This window comes from Topomyia yanbarensis, chromosome 2, assembly GCF_030247195.1.
Source record: "Topomyia yanbarensis strain Yona2022 chromosome 2, ASM3024719v1, whole genome shotgun sequence".
In the NCBI taxonomy this organism is placed as follows: domain Eukaryota; kingdom Metazoa; phylum Arthropoda; class Insecta; order Diptera; family Culicidae; genus Topomyia; species Topomyia yanbarensis.
This window is the reverse complement of record NC_080671.1, coordinates 200,072,058-200,099,820: the sequence shown is the minus strand read 5'-3', so window position 1 is coordinate 200,099,820 and position 27,763 is coordinate 200,072,058. Positions and strand designations below refer to the sequence as shown.

The window sequence follows — 27,763 nt, the reverse complement described above, 5'->3', positions numbered from 1 at the left end:
TCTCCCCACGTTCAATCTCACTAAGTTAAGGTTTAAATGAGAAAGCTTGGAAAAGCGGCCATCTTAGAAAACGAAAAAAGCAGTTTTTTCTCGCACCGAAAAATCTTCATGAAAATGAATGAATGGTGGAGTACTATTGATTGATTTTCATGGAGATTTTTCCAACGGTTTCGTTTTCCAAGATGGCCGCTTTTCCAATCTTTCTCAGTTGAACCTTATTGGCACAATAAGGTTGATTTTAGCGCTTCGGACTGTTTGTTTTAGCCTTATTAAAAACATCCAAGTTATTTGTTTATTTTCTCTGATTGTGTGAACTTTTTAGCCATGGTAACATTGACATTCGTGTCTAGCAATATTTTGTTACTATATCTAACTTACTTCTAGTTATGTGGATAAACTTGACCAACGACTGGCGCAAGCCATTTAAACGGGTAGCCTGTAAAAGTCGAAGGATGTTTATATGGAATGTAATCTATCTTACAGTTTAGATAAAATATGAAAGTAGTGCAGACGGATTCACATTTAATGTTTACTCAAAGAGACACTCACAGCAAAATATTTATTCCTGCCACCATCTGGATTAGTAATAGTAGCCTCAGTGTATTATCCACACATATGGATATCGAATAATTATACTAGTCATTATTTTAAGTAAAAGAACATTTGGTAGCACTAAATTCGCATTATCGTTGATTTAACATTCACTCAGATCTAATGATGAATCCAATAGGCGTGTCAGTATGCGTATTGAAAGTGCGGATCTGTTAAGGTTGCACAACAACTGCATGGGTAGCCTACAAAATATGCCAACAGAAAATACGTGTTTATATTTCTATATAAAAAATACATGTGAGTATGTATACAGAGTGCTGTACAAGAAGCGAGTTAGAGTTTTTGTAAAATTGGTTCAGCATGGTAGGTTAGTGTCACCCAAATCCGATTTTAATCCATCTGAGATTTTTCTTTAAATTTAGCAGCAATAACAAATTATGTTTGCAATTTTGAAAGTGATGCAGTATAAGGCTCAACTGAGAATGCCTCAATAAGCGGTTATCTTGGAAAATAAAAAAAGCTGTTTTTCCTAAAACCGTTGGAAAAATCTTCATGAAAATGAATCAATGTATTCGGTGCATTGGTAGAGTATTACTGATTAATGTTCATAGAGATTTTTGCAATGGTATGGGAAAAAACTGCTTTTTTGGTCTTCCAAGATGGACACTTTTCCAAACTTTCGCAGTTGAACGTTAAGGGCACGTTGGATCTTTAAAAGTTCTTTTCCGGTCTTGATAAAACTTTTTTAAGATAATGAATTTAAATTGTTTCAGAGCAAGAAGAATATAGACTTATCCAGCTGAGTTGGTATTGTGTCGTTTTGACGTTTGAATTAGAAGGAAAACAAATCGTTTACATGGTGAATTGAAAATGCCACTTTATGCCTGGCCTGTTGAGAAGCACGCAGTGCGATGGACGACTTTGTTTGACCTACAATTGTATAGTAATAACGTTCGTCAATTGTAGGTTCTGCATTTCTAAAGAATGCAAAAATGTGCCGTGTTAAAAGTGGTTTAGATTAAAAAATAGTATGAAAGCAACGTAAGTATAGATTTCATGCGCATTAGATTTCGGCGGTAACTGTCGCCCAGGCGAAAAATTACCTACACTAATTGCGATTCTAATATACTAACATATCATCAAAACTAGATTTTACTAGGTATGTAGTCCTACGTCTACACTATAATGACCTAAAGGAAAATGGCTCAATACAAAAAAACCACTGAGAATGGCGGCCACTGTTAGAATCCAATCGAGAAATGGATCCTTGTCAGAGTAAACTTAAAAAAAACCTGTTTTAATCCACCTAGCGGTGCAATTGTGCCTATCTCAATGATGAACACGAGAATGTTTGCGTTGTTTATATTCATTAAAAGCTTTCAAATGCATATATTATATTTTATTATTATACATGACATGACAAATATACAAGAAAAGAAATCATTATTCGAATTCCAAAATTTTGCAAAAGAAAAAATAACAGCCACGGTAATATTGAACTGAAAAAGGTGTGAAATCGGCAAAGTCCCAAAAAGTCGATTTCCACAAAAAAAAAATTCGAGATAACATAAAATCTCGACGTTTCATGCATTTTAAAGATGTTTGGCATCAAAAATACGAATTCGATTTCAGAAATTTCATGGGGTCCCCCCCTTGAAAAATGTTTTTGAGTTCCGGCTTATATGGGAATTTCATATGTGACCGGACGGTTTAGTCTATATTGCCGGACCCATATAAGCGATCCGTACGAAATTTTATAGACATCTGTGGGGATAATATAGCTATCATTTGGGACTAAGTTTGTGAAAATCGGCCCAACCATTTCCGGGAAACTGATGTGAGTTCGCCAATTTTGAAAGATTGCCGCTTTTCCCGGGCACTTCCGGAACCGTCTATGGTGGTCAATGTAGTCAACGAAAGTTTGGTTGGCCGTCGGTGACCTAGAACAGCAGATTTAAGTTGTTTGAGAGACATTTTAGCGAAATTTTTACCTTTTTTGCTTTCATCGTAACCTGTAACTCCGGAACCGGAAGTCGGATCGGGATGAAATTAAATAGCCATTTACGGGGGCGCAACACCTTTCATTTGAGACTAAGTTTGGTTGAATCGGTCTAGCCATCTCCGAGAAACCGATGTGACTGTTATTCTGAATTTGGATACTTCCGCCAGGGCGTCCAGAACCGATTATGGTGACCAATGTGGCCAAAAAGACATTGAATGGCTGTTAGTGACCTAATACTACAAATCGAAGCAGTTGTGGTCACATTTTGGAAAAATTTTCACCATTATACATTCATTGCAGAATTTATTAAAATCGACATTTTCTACGTGATCGTACTCATCACCCTGTAATTCCGGAATCGGAAGTCGGATCCATTAGAAATTCAATAGCAGTCTATGCGAACGTTGCACCTTTCATTTGGGACTAAGTTTGTGAAAATCGGTTGAGCCATCTCTGAGAAAATTGAGTGAGATTGTGTTCGCGTACACACACAGACGCACATACACACATACATACATACACACACAGACATTTGCCGAACTGAATCGAATGGTATATGTCACTCGGCCCTCTGGGCTTCCGTTCCGGTTTTCAGAGCAATTGCAATACCTTTCTATTGAGAAATGCAAAAAGGTGCGAAATCGGCAGTCCCAAAAAGTCGATTTTTATTAAAACAATTTTTTTTCGTGATGACATAAAATCTCGACGTTTCTTGCATTTTAAAGATGCTTGGCATCAAAAATACGATTTCGATTTCTGAAATTTCATGGGGTACCCCCTTTGAAAAAAAATTTGAGCTCCAGCTTATATGGGAATTTCTTATGTGATCGGACGGTTCAGTCTATATTTCCGGAACCATATAAGCGATCCGTGCGAAATTTTACAGACATCTGTGGGGATAATATAGCTATCATTTGGGACTAAGTTTGTGAAAATCGGCCCAACCATTTCCGAGAAACTGATATGAGTTTGCTAATTTTGAAAGACGGCCGCTTTTCCCGGGCACTTCCGGGACCGTCTATGGTGATCAATGTAGTCAACGAAAGTTTGTTTGGCCGTCGGTGACCTAGAACTTCAAATTTAAGTTGTCTCTCAAACTTTTTAGCGAAATTTTTACCTTTTTTGCTTTCATCGGAGTATCGGTTTGAATCACAATTTGCTATGTAATCGCACGCCACAACCCGTAACTCCGTAACCGGAAGTCGGTTGGGGATAAAATTAAATAGCCATTTACGGGGACGCAACATCTTTCATATGAGATTAAGTTTGGTTGATTCAGTCTAGCCATCTCCGAGAAACCGTTGTGACTGTTATTCTGAATTTGGATACTTCCGCCGGGGCTTCCGGAACCGATGATGGTGGCCAATGTGACCAAAAAGACTTTGAATGGCTGTTAATGACCTAGTACTACAAATCGAAGCAGTTGTGGTCACATTTTGGAAAAAAAATCACCATTATATATTCATCGCAGAATTTATTAAAATCGACATTTTCTGCATGATCGTACTCATCACCCTGTAATTCCGGAACCGGAAGTCGGATCCATTGGAAATTCGATAGCAGCCTATGGGAATGTTGCACCTTTCATTTGGGACTAAGTTTGTGAAAATCGGTTCAGCCATCCCTGAGAAAAGTGAGTGAGATTGTGTTCGCGTGCACACACACAGACGCACATACACACACATACACACATACACACACAGACATTTGCCGAACTCGACGAACTGAATCGAATGGTATATGTCACTCGTTAAAAAGTCGGTTTTCAGAACAATTGCAATACCTTTCTATTGAGAAAGGCAAAAATATAAAAAGATGAGAAAGGAAAACATTTCTTCTTTTTGTAATTTTGTTTTTCAGCATTCCACCAAGATGCTCAAAGAGAAACTATTTTCAGAGTAAACTTACCTGAACTTGAAGTAGGCTCATAGAGTGAACACGAGATATTGACTAGAATTTAAAGCTGTTAAATACGAAATATATCATTGCAAATTAAATCGAGCATGTCAGAAGAGCGCTTGCTTACTTTTACTGTGACATCAATAGCATTAGCATCATAACCTACAGGAGATTCGATTAATTTAGTTGAATTTTCCCCCTAAGGCCCGATTTGTTCACCCTCGCTTAATTGAAACCGGTGCGTTAAACCTGGTTTAAAAGTTAAGCCAGAGTGAAAAATTTGTCCCTAAAATTAATTTTGTGGAAAATATTATTTAGAGATTTGGTGTGTTCAGTAAAGTTATTGAAGAAGTGAAGTCCCCAAAATTATCATTAAAATTATATTCTCAAGAGATGCGCTACATTACGTCATATAATGTCTTCGAAGACAATAAGCCTTCAAAGGTGACGGTTTCAAAATTATGTGATCCTAACCGTAAAAACTGTTTTTGAACATTTATTTCAGTATTCTTGAATTTAAAAGCGTATTCTTGAGAACACGACCTTGTATATAAAATCGAATGAAACCATTCAATTCAGCACTCAAATGTACATTATAAATAGCCACTCACTTCATCATTTTTTTTGCTTTGCTTTATTTTCAATCCCACTAGGTAGCTATTTTTATAGAAACTTTTTAAATGCTCATAAAACACATTATGACGTACTAGAGTCAAACCGAAATAGCCATATTCCATCATTCTCCTTCTACCTTCCGAAAAATTAACAATATGCGGTCTCAGCACACTCAAGTTGGTTTTTGTCGATCAGTGTGTCTTCATATATTCATACCAGAACCTCGAATCCGAATGAAATTCAATATGGCCATATTGTTAATTAAATTTGAGGTAGCTCGAAACAGATCGAAAAATGAACAAGAGAAGTTACGGGAATGAAAACCAATCGAAAAAATCGCTCTATAAGCAGGCCTACCATCGCTTTACTATATTGATCTTGACGAAATTGGGTCAAAATCAAATGCACTTAAAAAACAATTTAAATTCAGGCTAATTTTGTAAGAATAAGTTTAGCCATTTTGTAAAAAATAAGTTTAGCCAATTCTGGATTTAAAATTTCTACAACATTAGTATGCATATGAAATGATGTAAAATTTTGTCAAGATGTTCGGATTTCAAGATCGGTCAGATTTTGAGCAACCACTACTGTTGAAACAGGTTATTCTCAGTTAGAAAAGTCTGTTCGTGGAAACATCGTGTGCGACCCTATACTTCAAGTATTATTACACGATCAAGACGTCACCAAGGCGAGTCGGCACGACTAAAGTACCTGTTGACGGCATAAGAAGCCGAAATAGTTGCTTAGTTCATGCAAGACGCATCACTTTTTGGATTTAGGATTGAGCGTCTAACTAGAGCCAGCTTTGATGCTAGTTTAGATTCGTCGTCTAACTAGCCCAAAGACTGGTGCTAGTTTCTGATGAGGAGAACCCGAAACGCTAAAAACTAATTTCATATTATTATTATCAATTTGGTTAAATGTTATTTAATTCATATAAAATCCACTACCCTTTTTCCACCTATACTAACAAACTGTTCCATTCCTAATACCTATGAAGGTGGTGTGTATTCTGTATCTTATAGAGTAGGTGTTCAACTAACATTCCCTTCCTTTTGGCAATCGTAAGGTGTGGTAAAGTGTGCAGTGAACTATATCAAATGGTCGGTGTTAAGTCAGACCGAACTAAGTCGCAAAACATAAAAAATAAGATAATGATAGCACTAAAGAATTTTTTCAGCTGCATTTGACTTTTGCCATATTTGAAATATATAACAATAAACAAGGATTATGACAAAATTTAATTTCCAATTATAATGTAAAGGATATTTCGATTCAAACTTTAAACTTGTTTTTCTCGAAATCAATATATTGTCACTTAGTCCAATTTGACTTAACACCGACCAAATGTATATGTGTTCACTGCATCAACAACTAATGATAAATGCAGTTGTTTTTCCTATGTTATCGGTTTAGCCCTTTCGAACAATCGATGTGACTGAAAATATTTTTATATTTTCAGTCACATCGTTTTTTTGAAAGGGCTAAACCGATAACATAGGAAAAACAACTGCATTTAAGGGCACTTCTTCCGAGGCTTCTCCGATGGTGGGTAATATGTCTATAAAGATCTTAGGCCCTATTCTAACATTCAAACTTCTTCTAGTGTTCTAGTTCTAGTCTTCTAGTGACTATGAGAAAATACTCTTCTTGTCACTAGGTGACATGACTGTGAGAATAGGGCCCCATTAATTATCCATCAGTGAAAAATAAATCGAAGCGGGGATCCCTCTAATCATCACGTTACGATGTTACTATTTATCGATCCTTTTTGGGTAATTGCCAAATATCATGAAGTTGGAAAATATTAGTGCTTGAAAATTCTATCTTTCGTAAGTCGCGCTAATGTACTGAGTGCACGCTGCTCTGAAAATCTAGCAAGCAAGCGGCTGCTCGTTCAGCGGACCATAAGCTCGACTTCCGGAGGGTTAAGATGAACTGTTACATTGGATCTAAATATAAAAATTACGCTTAATAGACAATCGAATCGCAATTTTTTTAATTTATTTTCTATAGCTGCACTAATCTACATACTTGGAGACATTCAGCAAATTGAGACTGGTTTATACATAAGCTGACCATTTCTGACGAAAAATCCGCATAATCGTTCATTGCGCTTAGGCACACTGCTCGCATAGCGTACGGATTTTTTCGTCAGAGTTAGTCAGTTTATGTATACATAAGATAAAGTATAGCGGTCCCTTGTTAAAAAGTATATGTGCAAATAAGTGGAAAAGAGAGTGCGATTTCGGAATTAATGTACAAGCAAGGTATTCTTCAACAAATATATTTCGTTAGACACATCAACTCAACTGCCTTATTAACTACTTACTATTAGTTCAACATTCTAATAAAATATTGAGAAAGTATCTTAGAGTTCAAGACGCAATGTATACTCTATATAGCTTACACTTGTATTTCCATTAATCCGTATATCATTTGTAAAAGTGGATTTTGTGGACGGAGTCATTTTTTTAGAAATGCTTAATTGTGTCTTCAAATCTTTACTTGTATCACATTTTTTAATTTTCTCTTTTAAGTACTAGTGAAGCGTACTGTTGAAATAAATGGAGTAGGTAATCAAACATAACTAGAACAAAAATACGCCCAAATATACGTATAAGGCAAAAATAAGTACTTATTGTTAGGTAGAATTATCTACAGAATTATTGAGAGACATTTGCGATTTTTTCGCAAAGAAAAGAACTTTTTGTAATCTCCGGTTGGTTCAACTATTTGGGTCACCAAACTAACCATATAATTTGCTTGAGTTGAATTTGCTTCTTAGGGAACTGCTCACCACTCTAACCGTACATGCAACCAAATGTGTATTATTCACGAACGTTCAGCGTACCAAACTAACCATACCATTGGGAAGCCGTCACCCAGTAAAAAAGTTTACAAAATTGAAACTTGCCTCGTGGTTTACATTTGAGATGGTACTCGATATACTGACAAGGGCACTGAAACTGACGACAATGACGTGCCGGTTCAACGGATGTTACATCGATTAACCCTCTCATTGACTGATTGCCCCACCGGGATCCGTAGCGCAGCAATAGAAGAAGTCCACGTTCCTGTAACAAAGCATGTTAGAAACTTTCTGAACATTCGGCTCAATTCCAATTACTCCACGTTTAGTAACATTGAATACTACTGCTTAAGATTAATCGTACACAACCCATCACCACTTTTAATAAGCTTATGAATATCTTGTTTTTGCTTAAGGCACAATATATTAACATATTTGTACTAATTGTTAGTGGGAAAGTTGATGTTAGTTTAGTTTCGAGATATAAATGTTTCTTTTAAACAGTATGCTTCACAACTACAGATAACAACATGATATTCGTTTGGCGCATTTCGACTGTTGTATTCTCTCTAATGTTGTTCAAATGACTTATATATGGAACCCTAATCTTTGCAGTCGTTGTCGCAGTGATGCACAGCAAACTCGCGGGTCTTCCTTTGGCTTTTTGTGAAGTAGAACCTCCTCAGCGTACTGGCAAGGACAGTATGCGGTGGGAATGTGCCTAGGCGCTGATACGATACCATTTTCTTCTATTGTCCAATCCAGTCGCCGCCGTAAATAATCCTTACCCCATCGCTGCAGATAGCGTAGGAAAATTTCCTCTGCTCTACCCTAAAGTTTATCAATATAATATATTTACATAAACTCACGAAAGATTTAGCGATACATGCATGATATCTTAAAAACCCATTAAGGTACAGTCGCAAATGTTAAATCTTTTGTTCTTTTGTGACATACCTGCTTCCGTGATAGTCGGGTTGTGTTGGCTCCTTGAATAACAATGTCATTGGTGGTAACGTCCAGTCGGCTTTCCCATCCAGGTTCGATTGTGTTTCCATTTTGCTCGCTCCGTTCGATGAACTCATTGAGATAGCTGATGCATTGCGAGGGTTCGAAGTACATAAAGCAAAGGTTTACCTTATGGCAGGAGATGTGACCTCGATCGTCCAAGGCAAGAAGAATTTTATGTCGTATCAACTGTTTATTCACTCGGGCCATGCAACGCTCAAGACCACGAGCCAAACGTAGCTTCACCCACATGCATAGAAAAATGGCAGCTGCGTTCAGGAAGAGCCAACCGACGCCCAACGAGAATAGCGTAATTCCATACAAGCCAGAAAACAATAAACCCAGTAATACTATAAACGCGAACAGTATCCAAACGATCAAAACACGCTTGTAGCATATGTTATACATAGTAAACCGATAGTCATTCACCAGCGTTTCCATGGCATGGACATACTCTTCGACAGTAAGCTGAAATGGAAGAAAAAGGAAGAAATAATACAATATGTGCGTCCGTAGAGGATTGTTCCCAGTTACGAAACAGTGGAACATATTTGATATGTAAGTTTATTTATGTAACTAGGATGCTGATTCGCAGTGCCCTCCCCAAGGTTTAGGGGTTTGACGGTATTGCAAACATCATCAAGCATCAATTGCTTTAAGATGGGTACTGCATTACGCCTCGATAGTGGTGCATCGAGGAGACCGAGAGGGCTTATGCGCCTTTTTTATGTTATATGTCTTTTCATACTCCGCACCAGCGCATACCAACGGTAAACCACTGGTCTATGAGCGGTGGCGTGGCCGACTGGCGGATCGACGTAGATTGACTTTTGCTGTGTGCCATGTTTGCAAATATTGTTCTATTGGTGGTATTCGTGGACGGGGCTCACGGAGGGAGTCATTGTGTGTCCATTTATCGGTCGACTTCGGCATCGTGCATATACCAATTAAATTAATTTAATAATTAAATTAATTTAATAAAGTAGAATAAGTAGAAACCTATTAGTTGTAGCTTTGTGATAATCGTTGTTTTTCGTACTAGTGTACAACTGTTATGTGCTAGTCGTATGTGTATCTATGTATGTATTCGTATGAGTATTTGTGACAGTTGGGTCAGGGAATGGATGCAGAACTGACGTATATGATAGAATAGTGGCTAATACTTCTGGCGATCAATCTGAGCATTTAGTTCTATTCATTGGGGAAAGTCGGGCTGGATAAATTAGGGTAAAATAAATTTACCGACGCACGTGAGTCATTTATTCCCGGCCAGCATAGCACGATGAAAGTCTAACAGCATGCAATTGTCGGTAATGATAAATATACAACATTTGCTGCATTTAGACGAGTTTGATTGCATGTTACATGTGTTTTTCTATTCTACTTCATTGGTCTGTTTCTTCTGTGCATCTATTAGTTTGCTTTTCCATTATTTAGGTATACCAAAATAGTATTGTTCAATTTATACACTTCTAGTCAAGCTCTTTGCATCTTTTTTTATTATTCAGCATGTTATGATTCCTTTTATTAGTATATCTCTGCTATACGCTATCTATACTCATATAGATACAAACGCTCGTGGCCTTCGCGATAACACAAAACTGGCCACAAACGCGACCATGCAATTGCAATAATCCACATATACTTACGCCCGCGATTTCGCCTATATGAAAACACCCCGGTAATTAAGTAAACGTGGCATCTTTAAACTTCCATACGCGGTCTCAAACATTAACCCACCACTCGCGCGATCATGAAACGGTCACGTCCGAAAGTTTTACCAGCCTGGACTAATGCCTTCAGTTGAATCAATCAAAAAAGTGACACTCATATTCACTAAACAACACGTTCCATGGTGACATGACCTAGAACTCACAAATCTCCGATCAACATGGGGAACGTGCCATTTGAACCAGACGCTACTGATTCCTGACCATACACTAGAAATTAAGCTTCAGATTCACGGTCCGCGCGCGATCAAACAAAAATACACAATCCGTCATTATAAAATCGAAGTTATACACGCGAAGTCACATACACGTGACAAACACGTTAATATACAAATGCTTGAGCCCTTCGCTATCACATCCGGCATCTACATCGGCGATCTAGTAAACATGATCGCATCCCAGTGATAAAGTGAATGTCTCAGCTCCTATAAATTTTCAAACGCGGTCTCAAGCGTGAACCTAAAAACTCCCGCACTCGCACGATCATGAATCGGTCACTTCCGGATGTTTCTATCCTTGATATCAGCAGACTATGTCCATGCCTTCAATTGGATCAATTAAAAAAAGAAAGCTCTCATAGCCACTGGACACCACGTTACATGGCGACATGACCGAGGACTCTAGTGATATGCGGTAACTTACTCCCTGTCAGAATGTGAATTGTACACCAAAAACTAACTATCAGAATGAAGGTCCGCGTGACCATCCAAGAACGCACGCGTATATAGAAAATGCCACACGGTTACAAAATCCAGTCTTGTACACGCGAAGTCACATGAACGCGAGCACACGTGACAGAAACGTTAACGTACGAACGCTTAAGCCCTTCGCGATTAACAACGCACAGCTACGTTCGCGATCGTGCAAACTTAATAACACCCTGGTAATAAGGAGAACGTTTTAGCGCTCGCGAAGTTTCAAACGCTGTCTCAAACACGAACCTACAAACGTCCGTTTTCGCGCGCTCATGAGTCGGTCACGTCCGGAAACCATTACTCTCTGTCCTAATAACTTAGGTCCATACATTCAGTAGGACAAAAAAAAATAAAGCACATATCCACTAGACAACACGTTCCATGGCGACATCAGCGGGCACTCTAGTGATATAGAAGATCTCACACTATTTTAGCATCTTAGAAGTACACCAAAAAATAAAGTATTAGACTCACGGTCCGTGCGCGATTATCCAAGAACGCATGCGAATATGCGAAAGGCATACGGTTATAAAATAGAATTTATACACGCGAAGCTACATACACGTTAGCACACGAGACATAAAAACGCACACGCGATCGAAGACGTTAACAACAAATGCTCGAGCTCTTCGCGATGATACACGTGATCGCGAGTCCCTACGCCCGCACATACTTAAACCGTACAATGAATATCACATTCAGAATCACGGCCCGCTACAATTGGCCCAATGCAGTGTTTTATTGGGCGACATTGCCTGTCTCGTCTGCAAATTGTAGTATGTGATTCTGACGGGGAGCCCTTCCGAGAATCTAGCTCTACAGCTCCAGTAGGACAACTCTCGAAAAAAAAAACTAGTATGCTGATTCGCAGTGGTGATTTGGAACCTGACGGTGCCTGTGGTTGAGTGGTAAGCTTGACCGCCACTCACCCCAGTTGGCCTGGGTTATAAATCCCAGTCGAGGTTGTTGAGATTTTTCTGAGGTGAGAAAAATCTGAGGTCACGCCTTCCTTCCGAAGGTAAGTAAAGCCGTTGGTCCCCGATCCATGAGTTGATGGGTCGATATCTAGTCCGGGTAGGTGGGAGTCGTCACCTCGCTAGCGTCGGTGTTTGGTCTCGTAGCGGAAATAGGCCGACGGAAAATAACTAGGACTATAAGAAGAAGAAGATTTGGAACCTGTAACGTATGCGTGGATGTGTGTTTTTATACACGTTGAACAATCGTTTTGGATTGTCCTGCCAAACGGGTTGCGGTAGATATCCGATTTATGTCGCTGTCTACTTTCCCCAAGGGTCTGCATCAAAGTCTTAGTGAGGAGACTGATTGTTCTTTTCGCACATCATAATTTTTTATCACGAATTTACCATCGTTATCTCGGCAGTCACACTCTCGGCTTTCACCTTGTAAGTCATTAAAATGCGCTTTATTCTGATTAGCCTCCCTAACTTGAGCTTTTAAAATCCTCTGCGTGGTTAACCCATGTAGCTTGTCTGCCAGAGTCCCGACAGTATTAGTATACCTGCTGTGCGGGCGGCATCCGATGTGCTCTCTAGACACATTTTTCATGGCATGTACACACTCTGAACAGAAGGATGACGAGATGTAACCGAAACGATGTAGGTACTGTCTGAAACAACCATGACCAAACAGGAATTGCGTTACTTCTCCAGGTTTCCTGTTCATCCCGAAAATGAGAATCGGTAGTAGTCGTTGTTTCCGTTTACGATTTGCCGTTGAATCTTACTACCACTTGACCATCTAGTCAGCATTCAGTGTTTTACGTGTTGCCCTGGCCTTCATCCGCTTGTAGCATTCGCTATACCCCTCGAGGATGAAGCCGATAGGGATGATTTTACCGATAACGCAGTCTGCGTTGCAATATTTATGTGGGCACTCGCAATTTGCATGATCATGAGCTTGAACATACTGCTCAGCTTAACTGGATTTCGCTATGTGTCCAGCACCGCGATCCAGATAGTATATCCGTACGTATAAACTAGCCAGAGGATGCCTCTTACTATTAATTTGCCCAGCGTTGTTCGGTTTAATTCTAGCGATGCCGTTGATAACTTTGACCGACTTTTCGTAGGAATAGTCGGCGTGGCTGTTATGGAGTTCAGCCGATCATCAATCGTTACACCCAGCACGATTTGTGTTTATGTTATGTTCTCCAGTAGAGATTGTGCTCGCTGCAGTACTTTACAGTTACTAGGGACCATTCATAAATTATGTAACGCTTTTAGGGGGAGGGGGTTCGACAAGTTGTTACATATTGTGACATAGAGGGGAGGGTGAGTAAGCTAGATCGCACATCCATTTTGTGACCGGCCATCTGCGCTTCTTGCATCCGCCTGTTCGATCTGTCTCGAGCACTTTGCTAGTCTCGATCGTCGAAAGCCATATCGACGCCGTTGTGAGCTCGTCAAGGCTCCTGCACTCAATCACCGTCTCGTGGTATGAAGTTGTTTCCTTCAATTTTCGACCAGCAAGCCTTCGGACTTATACAGCGTTTTCGGCTCACGTCCCCAGCTAATAATATTGACGTTCGACCACCGACGTACCATATACAGCAAAAATGCGTCAGATGTTGTCTCAATAGTTTGAATTAAAATCCGGTGTTACATTAGCGGCATCTGTATAATGGTTCGTGTGGTAGTTTTCGTTCAGTAAACAACAGTATGCAACACCCAAAGTGAATCGACACTGTACCAGGTATGATAGACTGAGCAAATTTTATTTATTCTTGTTAAAGATTGTTTTTCTCTGCTTTTCATTATTAAGAAGTTAGCACAGAAATCAGAATATATTGGCTTAAATGGCACGTTCCCCGTATGTAGCCGGGGATTGTTGCCTTGCCGTGTGTTTTCATCATTTCCTGAGTGGAAGGAAAGGACAAGGAGGTGTGGGAAAGTAGAATTGGAAGGGTGGGAAAAATAACAGCACAAAACAGAAATAAACAACAGGTAAGTTAAACTCACAAGTAGTTCAACTTGCCTGCGAATAAGCCTAAAGCTCTTTACCACATTGGATAAGAAACTTTAGTATGTCTCTGAGTTTCAGTCAGTTTCAAATATGGTTTCGTCTATATAAGGACGGCTGAAGACTGGAAATCGCAATTGCGCTACCGCTGGACAGTTGCATATCAGATGATATGAAGTTCCGTAGTCGGATTCACAAAGATCACATGAAAAAGACTCAACGCGCTGAATAGTTGCCATGTGATAAATGAGTTTGCAGTGGCCGGTTAAAGCCCTGGTCAGCATGCCGCAGTGGAGCTTCGAAAAATGTAGGAGATTTTTCGAAACCACTGGGCATGGTTGTTTTAGAAACGCCTTTGTTTGGCGACACGTTTGTAGATTTCTCCAATAATTGTGGTGCTCGGACGAAGCCCTGGACCGTATTTTTCCCTTATCCAACTTGTCGAAATTGGCAGTGCTGGCTCAGGGCCAACGAAGTCAATCGCTGGACCTGCCCTGGCCAATTAGTCAGCCCATTCATTTCTAGTAATACCGCAATATCCGGGCACCCAGACAAGGTAGATAGTGCTGACAATGCTTAGTTCTTCGATTTGGGTTCGGCACGCGATCACTAGCTTGGATCGGGATTTGTCTGAGCTAAGGGCCTTGATTGCAGCCTGACTATCGGAGCAGAAGTTTATAACTCTGCCGGACAAACTCAGTTGAAGGGCCGATTGCACCCCGCACATAATCGCAAAGATTTCTGCTTGGAATACAGTACAGTATCTACCTAGTAAGTGAGATTGTTCCAATCTAATTTCACGACAGTAGACACCAGCACCAGCACGTCCCTCCATCAGAGAACCATCAGTGTAACAGACCACTTGCGTTTGTTGTCTTTCCATATAGCCAGACAACCACTCCTCTCGAGAGGGAATCTTCACATGGACTGTCTTGTAAGGAAAACTACAAGTGAGTGTAATATCGCTGGGAGCAAGAACATCTTCACCCCATGTAACCATTTGTGACCACAATCGTGTATGACTGGTAGCAAGATCAACATGATTACTGTTCCAAAGCCCAGTAACCTGCAGTCTGTATGCACATGATAGTGCTTCTTGTTTTAGGTGTATATGTTATGGTTTGATATTTAGAAGTGCCTCAAGAGCAGCAGTCGGAGTCGTGGTGAAAGCACCAGTCAACGCCATGAGCGCCATTCTTTGCAGATGGTTTAGCTTTGACTGGACTGTCACCACCTCTCCCCTCTGCCACCACATAAGGCATCATACGACAGTATTGGACGTACAATTGTCGTGTAAATCCAATAGATCTATTAAGGTTTAAGACCCCAGGTCTTTCCAAAAGTTCGTTTGCACTGCCTGATGGCCATACACGCTTTTTTGACTCTGAACTCAATGTGAGCAGACCAATTCAGTTTGGAATCCAATATGACTCCAACGTATTTGACTTGATCAGTACACAGTAGCTCAGAATCAAAGAACTGCAAGGGACGAGCCCCGGTTGTTATTCGCTTCTTCGTGAAAAGAACCATTGAAGTTTTGCTTGAGTTAACTGATAGTTTAACTTGTCGACACCACTGTTCGACAGCTCTTAATGCCTGTTGCATTAAGTCAAAGATTGTTCCGATACAAAATCCAGTAATTAGTATTTGGTAATCGTCAGCAAACCCGTAGGTTGGAAATCCAAGCTCATTGAGTTTCTTCAACAAGCCGTCAGCTACTAAGTTCCATAACAAAGGTTACAGAACGCCGCCCTGAGGACAACCGCAAATACTCAACTTCCATATCTCAGCCTGTCGCAGTGACGAGCAAAGTATGCGATTACTAAGCATTGCGTTTATCCAACCCGAAATACATGCAGGTATCCCATGACCGTGCGTCGCTTCCAGAATAGACTGGAAGGACACATTGTCAAAAGCACCCTCAATATCTAGGAATACACCCAAGCTAGCTTGAGCGAGAAGGCTTTCTCAATGTTGTAAACAACATCGTGAAGCAGAGTGATCGTGGATTTCCCACACTGATATGCATGTTGCATTTTGTGCAGTGGATATTCAACTAAACTAACGTTCCTGATGTGATGATCGATTATCCGTTCCAAAGCTTTCAGAAGAAAAGAACTTAAGCTGATAGGCCTAAAACTCTTGGCTTCTTCATAGCTTGAGCGCCCCCCTTTGGGAATAAATCTAACAGTTATTTCTCGCCATGCTTTCGGGATATACCCGGTAGCAAGACTGGAAAGCAAAATCTTTTTCAAGACATGTTTAAGAATATAAAATCCTTTTTGCAGTAGCACGGGAAGTATTCCATCTTTTCCGGGTGATTTGTATAGAGCAAAGCTGTCAACTCCTTACTTGACCGATTCAGTGGTAACCAATGTGTGTGCTAACGCCCACAAGTCCGAATCATCAGAATGAGATCTGTGAACATTGTTCAACTCCGGATCGATACAACCTGGAAAGTGTGTGTCGAAGAGACAATTAAGAACATCTTTTTCGTCCGTCACATAAACACCATCTCTGGTTTTTAAGGAGTTCATCTGAAAATCATTCAATTTGGAAAGAATTTTATTTAACCTGCTAGCCTCGTTCAGACTAGAGATATTAGTGCATAGGCTTTGCCAGCCAGCCCGTTCTGCAGATCTAAGACATTTCTTATATGCACTACGAGCTGACCTGAAAGCCTGGAGTCATCACGCTGACGCCGGTTCCAAGCTATTCTCATAACTTTCTTCATTCTTTCAAGCTCAGCCCTCTACCAAGGGGTTCCCCTAGCCGATTTAACAGTACGAAGTGGACAAGCTTCTTCATAGGATGCTAATATGAATGAGTTTGTCGTATCCACGACGTCATCTAAGTCGTCTAGTTGACTAATTGTTGGAAAATATCCATGAAATTTAGTCGCCAAGTTTTCCAAAAAGAGGTCCCAGTTTGTAGAGTTAGGATTACGATATGTTACCACATTGAAGGCGACATCAAAATGATCGAAAAATATGTATTTATGATCGGATAGAGACGGTTCAGTTTCATTTGGAACCTGCCAATTTCCCAGCTGTGATGAGCATTCGCATCACTGCCGATAATGAGCGGAAGCCCATTTCTGCTACAATATGATACAACGCTTTTGAAATCATCAGAAGGAGATGACTCGTTATGCGGTAGATATGCTGAACAATATATATATATATATATATATATATATATATATATATATATATATATATATATATATATATATATATATATATATATATATATATATATATATATATATATATATATATATATATATATATATATATATATATATATATATATATATATATATATATATATATATATATATATATATGTATATATATATATATATATATATATATATATATATATATATATATATATATATATATATATATATATATATATATATATATATATATATATATATATATATATATATATATATATATATATATATATATATATATATATATATATATATATATATATATATATATATATATATATATATATATATATATATATATATGTATATATATATATATATATATATATATATATATATATATATATATATATATATATATATATATATATATATATATATATATATATATATATATATATATATATATATATATATATATATATATATTAGACCTCTCCACATTTTGAAAAAGTTTTGAAATATACATCGGTCAGCTCCAATTTTTGTTCTAGGTGTGAATTTAAGAACATTCGCCGAAAATGGCTTAATTTGGACATGATTTAGAGGTGTCTCCAATAAAAAATCGTGTTTTTGCTATGTTTTTATAGGACGATCACTTACACTCTGATTTAATAAGCCCTGCATGCCCACATATCGTCAAGGATTGTTCCTTAGACATATCTTAACATGTTTTAACAGATGAACTTAGCTCTAATCGCAATAGAAAATTTGTTAACTGAATTTTAATATAGAAAAGTATATCAAAACCAAGAAAAATTAGTAATTGTTTTTCTTGGTTTTGGTATTCTATTCTATATAAAAATCCAGATGACAAATTTTCTATTTCGATTAGAGCTGTGTTCATCTGTTAAAATATGTTAAGATATGTCTAAGGAACAATTCTTGACGATATGTGGGCATGTAGGGCTTATTAAATCAGAGTGTAAGTGGTTTTCCCATGGAAACATAGCAAAAACACGATTTTTGATTGGAGACACCTCTAAATCATGTCCAAATTAAGCAATTTTTGGCGAAAGTTCTTAAATTCACACCTAGAACAAAAATTTGAGCTGACTGATGTATATTTCAAAACTTTTTCAAAATGTGGAGAGGTCTAATATATATATATATATATATATATATATATATATATATATATATATATATATATATATATATATATATATATATATATATATATATATATATATATATATATATATATATATATATATATATATATATATATATATATATATATATATATATATATATATATATATATATATATATATATATATATATATATATATATATATATACACTAGCTGTAACCCGGTGCGCTTCGCTACACCCATCAGGACTAAACGAAATATTTTAAAAATACTAAAAATAAATATTTTTGCTCGCGGATAGACAATGTTCTTTAGTTTGACCACCTGGAGCACAATTAAATTAACTGCTCTGTTTTTATACACACAATCGTTTGAAATCCCTTGATATCATTCGAATTCGAGGTAGCAGTACATCTGCTCCTTTATATTTTCTAGTTACAATGGTCGCTTAAATGAAATTTTTAACCAAAGCACAGTTGTGGTGGATCGATGTTGCGCAGCAACTAATATAATAGGCACACAAAGTTTCAATTGCAACACATGCGGTGCACAGTGTTGCAAAACGACATTTTCCCGATCAAAATTCCATAAATTCTGAACCATTGGTTTTGGAGAATGGATTTTTTCGAAGAAGTAAGTTTCTGGATATAAATAGATGCATCTTTTGATATAATGAATTGAGTGATTAATCCCCTAAAAGTGAGATCGAAAATTTATTTCCCCAAATAATTTAGCTAGAAGCTCACTGTCTTCAGTAAAGTTCTAGAAAATATTATTGTGAAAATCTTTTTTGAAGATATGTACTTAAGCTATATATAGTAACAGTAGCGAGATATGTAAGTTTGCTTGGGATAGACCCCTTCAAAACAGTTTTTCGAATATAACTTTTTACGATTACATTTTCTTCTACAAAGTTGTTAAAAGCGATAAAATGAATGTGTATTTGTGTATTTATTTGTATTTATAACAACGATGAATCCGTAGCACTCGAAACAACAAAGTTATTGTCAATTTTCGAATGTTTTTTTTTATCAATTTACACCTTAAGCAACTTCCTTAATCGCAAAAATTCGTAGTAAGAACTTTATTCTTTCGATTAAATATAAAAACCTTCGTCTGACGGAGACTGCTGCGTAGGTTACGTATCAAACCATTACTCCTGAAAGCATGGTGGATCGACTGAATTAAATAATTCAACACGATAATCCATAGATTTATATGTGTAACAGAATTACCATCGATTTTATTTTGGATGGAGTAGTGTATGAAATTGAAGTCAATATACGCAATCGATGAATTCTTCAACAGATTGTATTATTTTACAAAATCATGTGGAAAAGTGGTGCAAGTTATTGTTGCATCGATTAACATTTTCCCAACCCATATATCTAACTTTTTTGGCGAATTAACCTGCGAAGGTGACTATAAGAATCATTCAATAAAAGTATGCACATATAGTGAAAAGTTCTGTTTTCGAAACATATTTCCAATGATACGAAGACATAACGGAGTGTTGGTGGACGTGGGTAAAGTTAATTAATAAAAAATGGCACATTTGAAAAAATATTTTGGCGATACGGAGAGTGTTAGTATATTCAGTCACTTTCCATATAATCACTGCACAATTGAACAATATTTCTTTAAATACCATAGCAGAATACTGAAAATTGAGCCAGCGACAGAGAATCTCTGGAGGTATCTCGTTGAAAACTTGCTCTGTGGTGTACATCATAAATCAAAATATATTGGACCAATCGTTTTCAAGGTTTGCACAGTTCTTCTACATATCCCCAGGTATTGATAGAAGCTTTTATTTTTTTCTTGATATTTGAATTTTTCATAGCATTCTGCAGCTAAAAATGCAATTTTCGCTAAAAAAAATCATGAAACTTATTTTTGTGAACAAAGTTTTGATGACAATTTGGTTCAGTAGATTTAGAGTTATGCTGTGCATCGCATTTATTCGAGGTGTCTCCTTAAGATTTTCAATATTTTGCGGTGAACATTAAGGAAAATATTGCTTAAATGTTGCATTATTGTCTGAATAGACTGACACTCTCGGTATCGTCAATTTTTTTTGAGCGCGATATTTTTTTCAACAATAATCGTACCCCCTTAAGCAGAAACTGATTTCATCAGTAGGTGTCGACTAACGGATAAAATTTGACGAAGATCGCGGACCACGCCACCAAATATTCGATTAGTTCCTTTTATGAAACATTGTGAATTCGTCCGATATAACAGTGTTGAATTCTTTCAGCTTTTTGCTTACATCCGAATTTTGATTGATATTGTAAGTAACGTTTTCCGCAAGCGCAAGATTTAGTGGCTGTTTTAGGGCAGAGCTGTTCGTCCATAATCCAGCAATGTTGATTTAACTTCAGATGAAGTGATCGCAAGTGCAATTTTAATTTTAATTTTCAATTTAATTTTCGACAAATTCATGCAACTCATCAGTATTATATTGTCATTCGCGTAATAGATCTCTATCAAATAAATTCTTGCCATTTCATGTATGTGCTGGTATACATACATGCAACAAAATTTTAGATTTTTGAAGTAATTGATAGATATTGCATTAGAAACCCTCCTTCTCCTTCAGATTCCGAAACCAACAATCATGTCCACCGTCTTGGTGGAAGAAATACTTATGCGAAATCATATATAATATATATAACTAAAAAAAGTTCTTCAGTGCACCCCCCCCCCTCTCTCTTTCCTCGGCTTAGGTACTTCTCACCCTCCCCATCGTACACAAAAACCACCCCATGACCATCTCCTTAGTGGAAGGAATACTTATGTCAAAATTGAATTCATCGCTAATAATCACATTGAATGAATAGATTGAATGAATAGATAAGGATTACTTCAGAACCCTCTTCCCCCCCCCTCCCTCCTTTCTTGGTCCACTCCCATCATCCATTGGCTCAGTAGGAGAAATACATATGTCAAATACTAATAAATATGGAGATATAAATAATTCTTTGCCTAAAAAACAACCCCCCCCCCCCCTTAAGCTCAGTGTACCCCCATCCAAAAAAAAACTATACCATGAACGTCTTCTTAGGGGAAAGAATACGTATGCCATATTTCGTCTACGTATTTGTCTACGTATACGTATATTTGTCTACGTTTCCGACAGTCAGTGTAACTGTGACAACACAGATATCGCGAGTTGTGAGCTCCGATATGAGACACGCGTCAATAGCCTTATTTGCAAGAATGCAAGCACGAGGCATTTCACGTGGGTTAGTCATGCCTGTCTTGTTGTAAGCAATGAAGGCAGTGTTCAGTAACTTTTCAAAATAGAAGTTTCCTTTATGGAAATACGGTTCTTGAACCAATGCTATGGAAGCTTTACCTTCCTGCATGAGTCGAGATAAATTCAATTAAATTCATGTTGATTAGAGAACTGTACATTTCATTTCCAACATAAATTGCACAACAAGTAGAGAACACCAAGCGAGTTGGGATGTTAACGCATATAGCGAGCCATATCAGGTTTAAATGGGACACGATCATCTGATTTCCACGATTTGCGAAGAAAATAATGGTCCACTGTGTCAGAGATGCGCATAACACAGTAAGAGAAAAACCCAAAATGGTCCGTGCGCGACTGGCATATTTTAGACCCTCCAGTCATCAAGACCTCGGCACGGAACTACACCTTGACTTAGGGTCTCCTACTTTCAGTCGCTTCCTACGACATGGGAGCAGGGCCCCAGTGGCTCAATTCTTGGCCGGATACCACACGGCCTCTGGGCAGCTTCATCTGTACACATCGAACAAAACTTAACCGAACTACCATCAGCCGAGAGTCTCAGCAAACCCCCAGCCAACAAAAATTCGGCAAAATTAAGCGGATCATCGGTGAAAAAATCTTCGGTGCGTAGAGTGAACGTTCCGCTGCGTAATGCAGCATACTGGGAGTTCGCCCAACTTTTCCCAGGCTCCGTTCGCCATTGAGAATATTTTAAACCCCCTCTACAATTTTACCCATAGCACGGGTCGCATGACACTATGGAATTGGGGTTCCCTGTTTGGTGGATTTTTACCACTGGAACAGGTAGTCCGTAGTGTAATTCTTAGCCGGTTGAAACAACCACTACACGTCTTCTCTAGGCTGTTCGGTGAAAGAAGCTGACATTGAAGGACAGCTTCTGTAGATGGCCGAACAGCCGTTAGCACAGAAAACAAAGGTTTCTATTTTTCAAAAGCATATTTTGGGGAGCAATGTTTGGAGAAAGCTGTGCATCGAAAGGATGATGATTTTAGCAGATTGCAGACTGATGTTAATGACGTTTTTCTGCTGAACATCAAATAAGAGTATTTACACAGTGTTAGGGTAATTTGGGGAGAGATGCCGCACATTTCTAAAAACCGATCCTGAATCAAAGTAAACCATTCAATATTTGATGAAATCGTTTTTATCAATTGCGACAAGTTTCTAAAATACTGTGAAATGGTTTTTGTCATGAAAAAAATTCGTCAAATTTCCACGAACATTTAAAAAAAGGTCATTGCGGAAGAGATGCTGCATGTGCGGGTGAGACGCCCCACCAAGGTCACAAACTGAAAAATGGTGAACAAAAGTATTTTTAGCTCCCGTTGATGTTTTTGTGATTGTGTCTTCAAATGAGTTTTCCATGGCTCTTGTTGGCTGTATTGATTTTGCCGATGACGTCATCCTCGGATATATAACTTTCAGCATTGCTCGGGCGAGCTCATTCTCTGGTCGAACGTCGGAGGGGAGACGATAGCAGTAGCCGACAGATATATTTAAATTATGCAGTGCGCTGTGTACTGCTTTGCATACCACAAATTGAGAGTTACGGCACTCAGTGCTAGTTGAGAGCATGCCGTTGCGATGAATCTAGTATCGCGTTGCTTGTTGCGACACTAAACTGACAAAAAACAAATCAACGTTTCTCAAATTTGGAAAGCCGATTGTTTTGAGCTTCGTGGAACACCTTGAAGCTCGGTGTAAGTACACAGGCACACGCTCGCTCATTTCGATTTATTTAGGTACTCGTTCCGCATAAAGGATTAAAATTTGTGCGTATCGAAAATGTTGAGCCCTAGTTAGCTTGACCCATATCGTAACCCTGCCCATTGGGGTCGTACACAAATGACGCAGCTTTTTGTGGCGAATTTCGACCCCTCCCTCCCTCTCGTAGCATTTTATCACAATATTCCCCCTCGTCACACATCGTCACAAATTTGCTACACCCTAAAGTGTTACGTCATTTATACATGTACCCTGGCGCCGTACTGGCTGTTGTTTAAAACGGTATGTATTAATCGAAATGGTAAAGCGAAAATCGAAGCGTGGCTAAAATATTTGCTAATTTTAAGTCATTTAAATAAAATGAAAGAAATATATTGTAATTTAACTCGAAGTTGAACCTTATCGACTCAACAAAAGAAGGTTTCAAAGCAATTGTTTAAATACACAATATTTTTTTTAAATGAATGCATATCATTTGCATAGTCTCGCACTATCTAAGTAGTTCTTTTTAGCTTTCATATATGTGCGGAAAAACTGTACATACTTTTAATATGATGACAAACGATGTAAAATATTAGAAGTATTCGTAAAATATAACGCCGTTTTTTCCATTTTATATAGATGGATCCACGTATGATTGTATATATCCAAAGATATAAAATATGTGCACTAGACTGCCCAGAAAAATGATGAATTTTTTAAAACTCAATCGGCCCACCCCTGAGTCGATTTCTAGTCCCACCAGTAGTACTTGTACCAAATATGAAGCAAATCGGACAAGTCTAACTACCGGACCAACGTACCTGAAGTTTATATGGGATTTTTCAACAATTTACTCTTCTATGAAAAGTTAGTAGTGGCGCCCTCTATGCGGTCACAGGTGGAACTAAAACTAAAATAACTCGTATTATTTACTATAATTCTTGTAAACATACTATTCACCTAAATCTAACCATTATTTCACAAAAATATATAGTTCGCGGTACTCGAGTACTGATACACAACCATGCACTGCTAGGCCCCATGCAAAACTGACTCAGACATCACCTTGTTAAAAGTTTAATAACTTCTTCTAACATAGCCGAATTTACTAGCAGTCTTCGACAAAGTTGTAGACAATTCAATTATCCTTCTTATTTTCACTTACAGTGATAATACGATGCATACAGTGCCACCTAGCGGCGAAAATGCGTGCAGGTGGGTTTTCTCCATGCAAATTGTTAAAAATTCCCATACAAACTTCAGGCCCGTTGGCCCGGTAGTTAGACTTGTTCGATTTGCTTCAAATTTGGTGCAAGTACTTCTAGTGGGACTAGGAATCGACTCAGAGGTGGGCCGATAGGGGTCACTTTTTTCCTGGCACCCTAATGTGCACGTTTCATTGGCATCAGATAACTCAATTGATGTTTGACCGGTTGTCAACGACTACTCGACAAAATGAATACTTTTTCCGACAATATCCGTGAAGAGAGTAATCGTGCGAAATTTCGATTATTGTATCGATTTTATGGGCTGTTTTCGGCAAATTTAAGCCTAAGAAAAACGAAAGCAATGAAATTGAAAGATAGGTATTCTAGAGCGAATCATTTATAAATATAACACGGGAAACTAGGACTAGGCAGGCTTCCATGGCCATGATCGAACGAAAATGTGAAGAATCCATTGCCTTCTGCTGGTAGGAGTTTACATTTTACAAAGCACATTTACTTTGAATCATGAATAACGGATTTAAAATGGACTTTTGGAGAAATATAGATTCACGGAACATATTCATAAGACTACATTAATTTTTCACAATTATCCCAAGGTTTTTCACACACACGCACACTTTACTTACCGTCAATCCCTGTGCCATTAGTTCTTCTGGAACAAGTTCTGGGCGAAATACTGCCGGCGTTATCCAAGGCCACCGCGTGTTAGTTGGTAATAACGTCACTATGACGTCACCGTTTGCTGAAATGGATAAATGTAATTAATATTGTATACCATTTGAAACCGACGTCAAAAATCGTAATAATCTATTTAGGAGATATACCATCAGACCCGTAGCGTGCTGTTGCTCGGGTTGACTCCTGCAATGCCAGGTTGGAGGACGTAAACTCGTGAATTGGTTTATAAAATAAATGAGAATAAGTTATGCAATAAATCGGATTAAGCGCGCCATTCAAAGTTATACGCCAAATCATTGTTCGAAAGTTGAACTGAAAAAGAGAGCCAAATTAATACCAAGGAAGCGCAAAACTGGGACTCCGCCAAGGGTGGAAGACCACGCTTTGGTTCTGAAGACCATATGAATCCAAACTTGGGCAGTAACTAATGTTTGCGAAGATTGTATGGTGTTGAGTCTATTTTCTCCCTATTTATATAATCATCTTACGCGTCTGCCATCCTTCTTGAACGCATTGGTTCAAACTGTAGGTTAAAAATTGAGGCGCTCGATTTGACTTTTCGTTTTGCTCGCATGGATATTTCATCAGTTTTAGGCCTCTTTTGTTTTTAAACTGTTTATTTGGAATGATGCAAAGATATTATATACACATTCCATCAATCGTAGACCGAAAAATTTATGAAAAAGTGCGACAGGATCAAAATAGGCTCATATCATTATATGGCGTCGCATTTCAGATGTAATTGTTGTACCAAAAAGTCGAAAGAGTATAATCATGTATGATAATGAAACTTACCAAATCCCTCGCGAACACGACCAGTGGATAGTTCAATTGTGCGCATCGACTGAATAGGTTGAACAACATTAACTGACTGTTTCGGGATATCTATTACCGCTGGTTGTGATGTTTTGTTGGTGTTACTCGCTGAAGTTGTGACCATTAATTTAGAAGAACCACCCGAGCTCACTTGAGAACTCTGTTTCGGAGTTCCTGGTAACCTTGAATCAACAGTGACGTGAACTGACTCTGTTGCCAGTACCGCTGGTGTCACTTCATTTGTCGCAGGAACGGCCATTACCTTGTTGGAGGACGACGATTGTGAAGCGGCTGTCGCCTGGAAATATTCATTTTTGATCATTGTTAAATGTTGATTTCCTATTTCATCATTTATCTATTTTATCATCGTGTGCTCACAATTTAAGCTTTGTTCAGTAATTTAACTCAGAGTGTTTAAAAACATAAATGTGTAATGTTCGACATCGAATTTACCCACCCAATTCAGTATAAGTAATTAGCGTGCATGTCAGGATCATTCAAAACAAGCTGTTGAGTACTCCGAATCAGACTGGCATTTTCGAGTAGTGGACGAACCAACGAACAGTATAACGCCTTCAAGCACTGCGGATCCTTAAAGTCCCGGCCGAGTTTGGAAATAAAGCCGAGTTGTCGAGTAGCTTTCGAGATTAAAGCTGAGCGATGCAGATTGAAGGTTAGCTTAGCATCCAATAAGACGCCAAGGTCGCTGACGTGATCAACTCTATTGAGCCTTTGCCCCTCGATCTGGTAGTCTTAAAGTATAGGACGAGGATCTGCCTTAAAGGTAAGAAGAGCGTATCCGCATAGGAATACGAAGAGTCGCAGATTTGACAAACACAAAACAGATTCACGATAATCTACATAGGGTGTATGCATTAGAGTGGGACACAGTTATATGGAAAAAATAAAATTTTGCTCCGAGCAACTTTTTGGGTTCCATTTAGTCCCTAGAACAACTGTGCAAATTCTTAACTCGATCGGTGAAACTATATTTTCGCGTCCACTGTTTAAAGTTTACATGGGATTTCATATGTGGAAACTGACTCACAAAATAATTCCTTCGCGAGTCGCCCATTACTACCTAAAAATAAATCTTTATATTGATAGGAAATTTATCAAGGAAACAAAGTCTCGAAGACCGTGAAACGATCTGACGATTGTGGAAAAAGATATTAAGCAAAAACCAATTGATGCTCTGGTGGTTGATGAAAATTTCAATTTTCATAGCATCACTGCTGCTGACGGTCGAATTATATACAACATTTTTTAACTCTCTCTTATTGTGAACAAAAAACCTCATTTCATTTCTCAAAATTCTTTTGGTGGGACCAAGCAGCTCAGGTTATTGATTTGGACCCAATAAGAGCAAGCAAAAATGGGTTGCATCTAAATCGAGATCCACCAGCAGTGATGCTAG

The 27,763-nt window shown here is 38.2% G+C and overlaps 1 protein-coding gene across 4 annotated transcripts in view; it reads right to left on the bottom strand.

The window, feature by feature from the left end:
- Window positions 1–284: 284 nt before the first annotated feature.
- The window catches only part of LOC131682665 (uncharacterized), a 42,910-nt gene continuing 15,431 nt past the window's right edge, over window positions 285–27,763 (bottom strand). The window contains exons 3-8 of one of the 4 annotated variants that reach the window (XR_009304122.1): window positions 26,326–26,644; window positions 25,479–25,594; window positions 8,838–9,356; window positions 7,986–8,145; window positions 550–794; window positions 285–436 (exon numbers count right to left, since the gene is read on the bottom strand). Coding sequence is in view for 3 of the 4 variants with exons in the window: in XM_058964325.1 (XP_058820308.1) it covers window positions 8,469–8,711; window positions 8,838–9,356; window positions 25,479–25,594; window positions 26,326–26,644 (1,197 nt within the window). In the remaining variant the exon portion in view is untranslated. Of the gene's footprint in view, window positions 437–549; window positions 795–7,339; window positions 8,712–8,837; window positions 9,357–25,478; window positions 25,595–26,325; window positions 26,645–27,763 lie in introns of those variants that run through there. The other 3 variants (XM_058964327.1, XM_058964326.1, XM_058964325.1) reach the window with 3 other exon arrangements.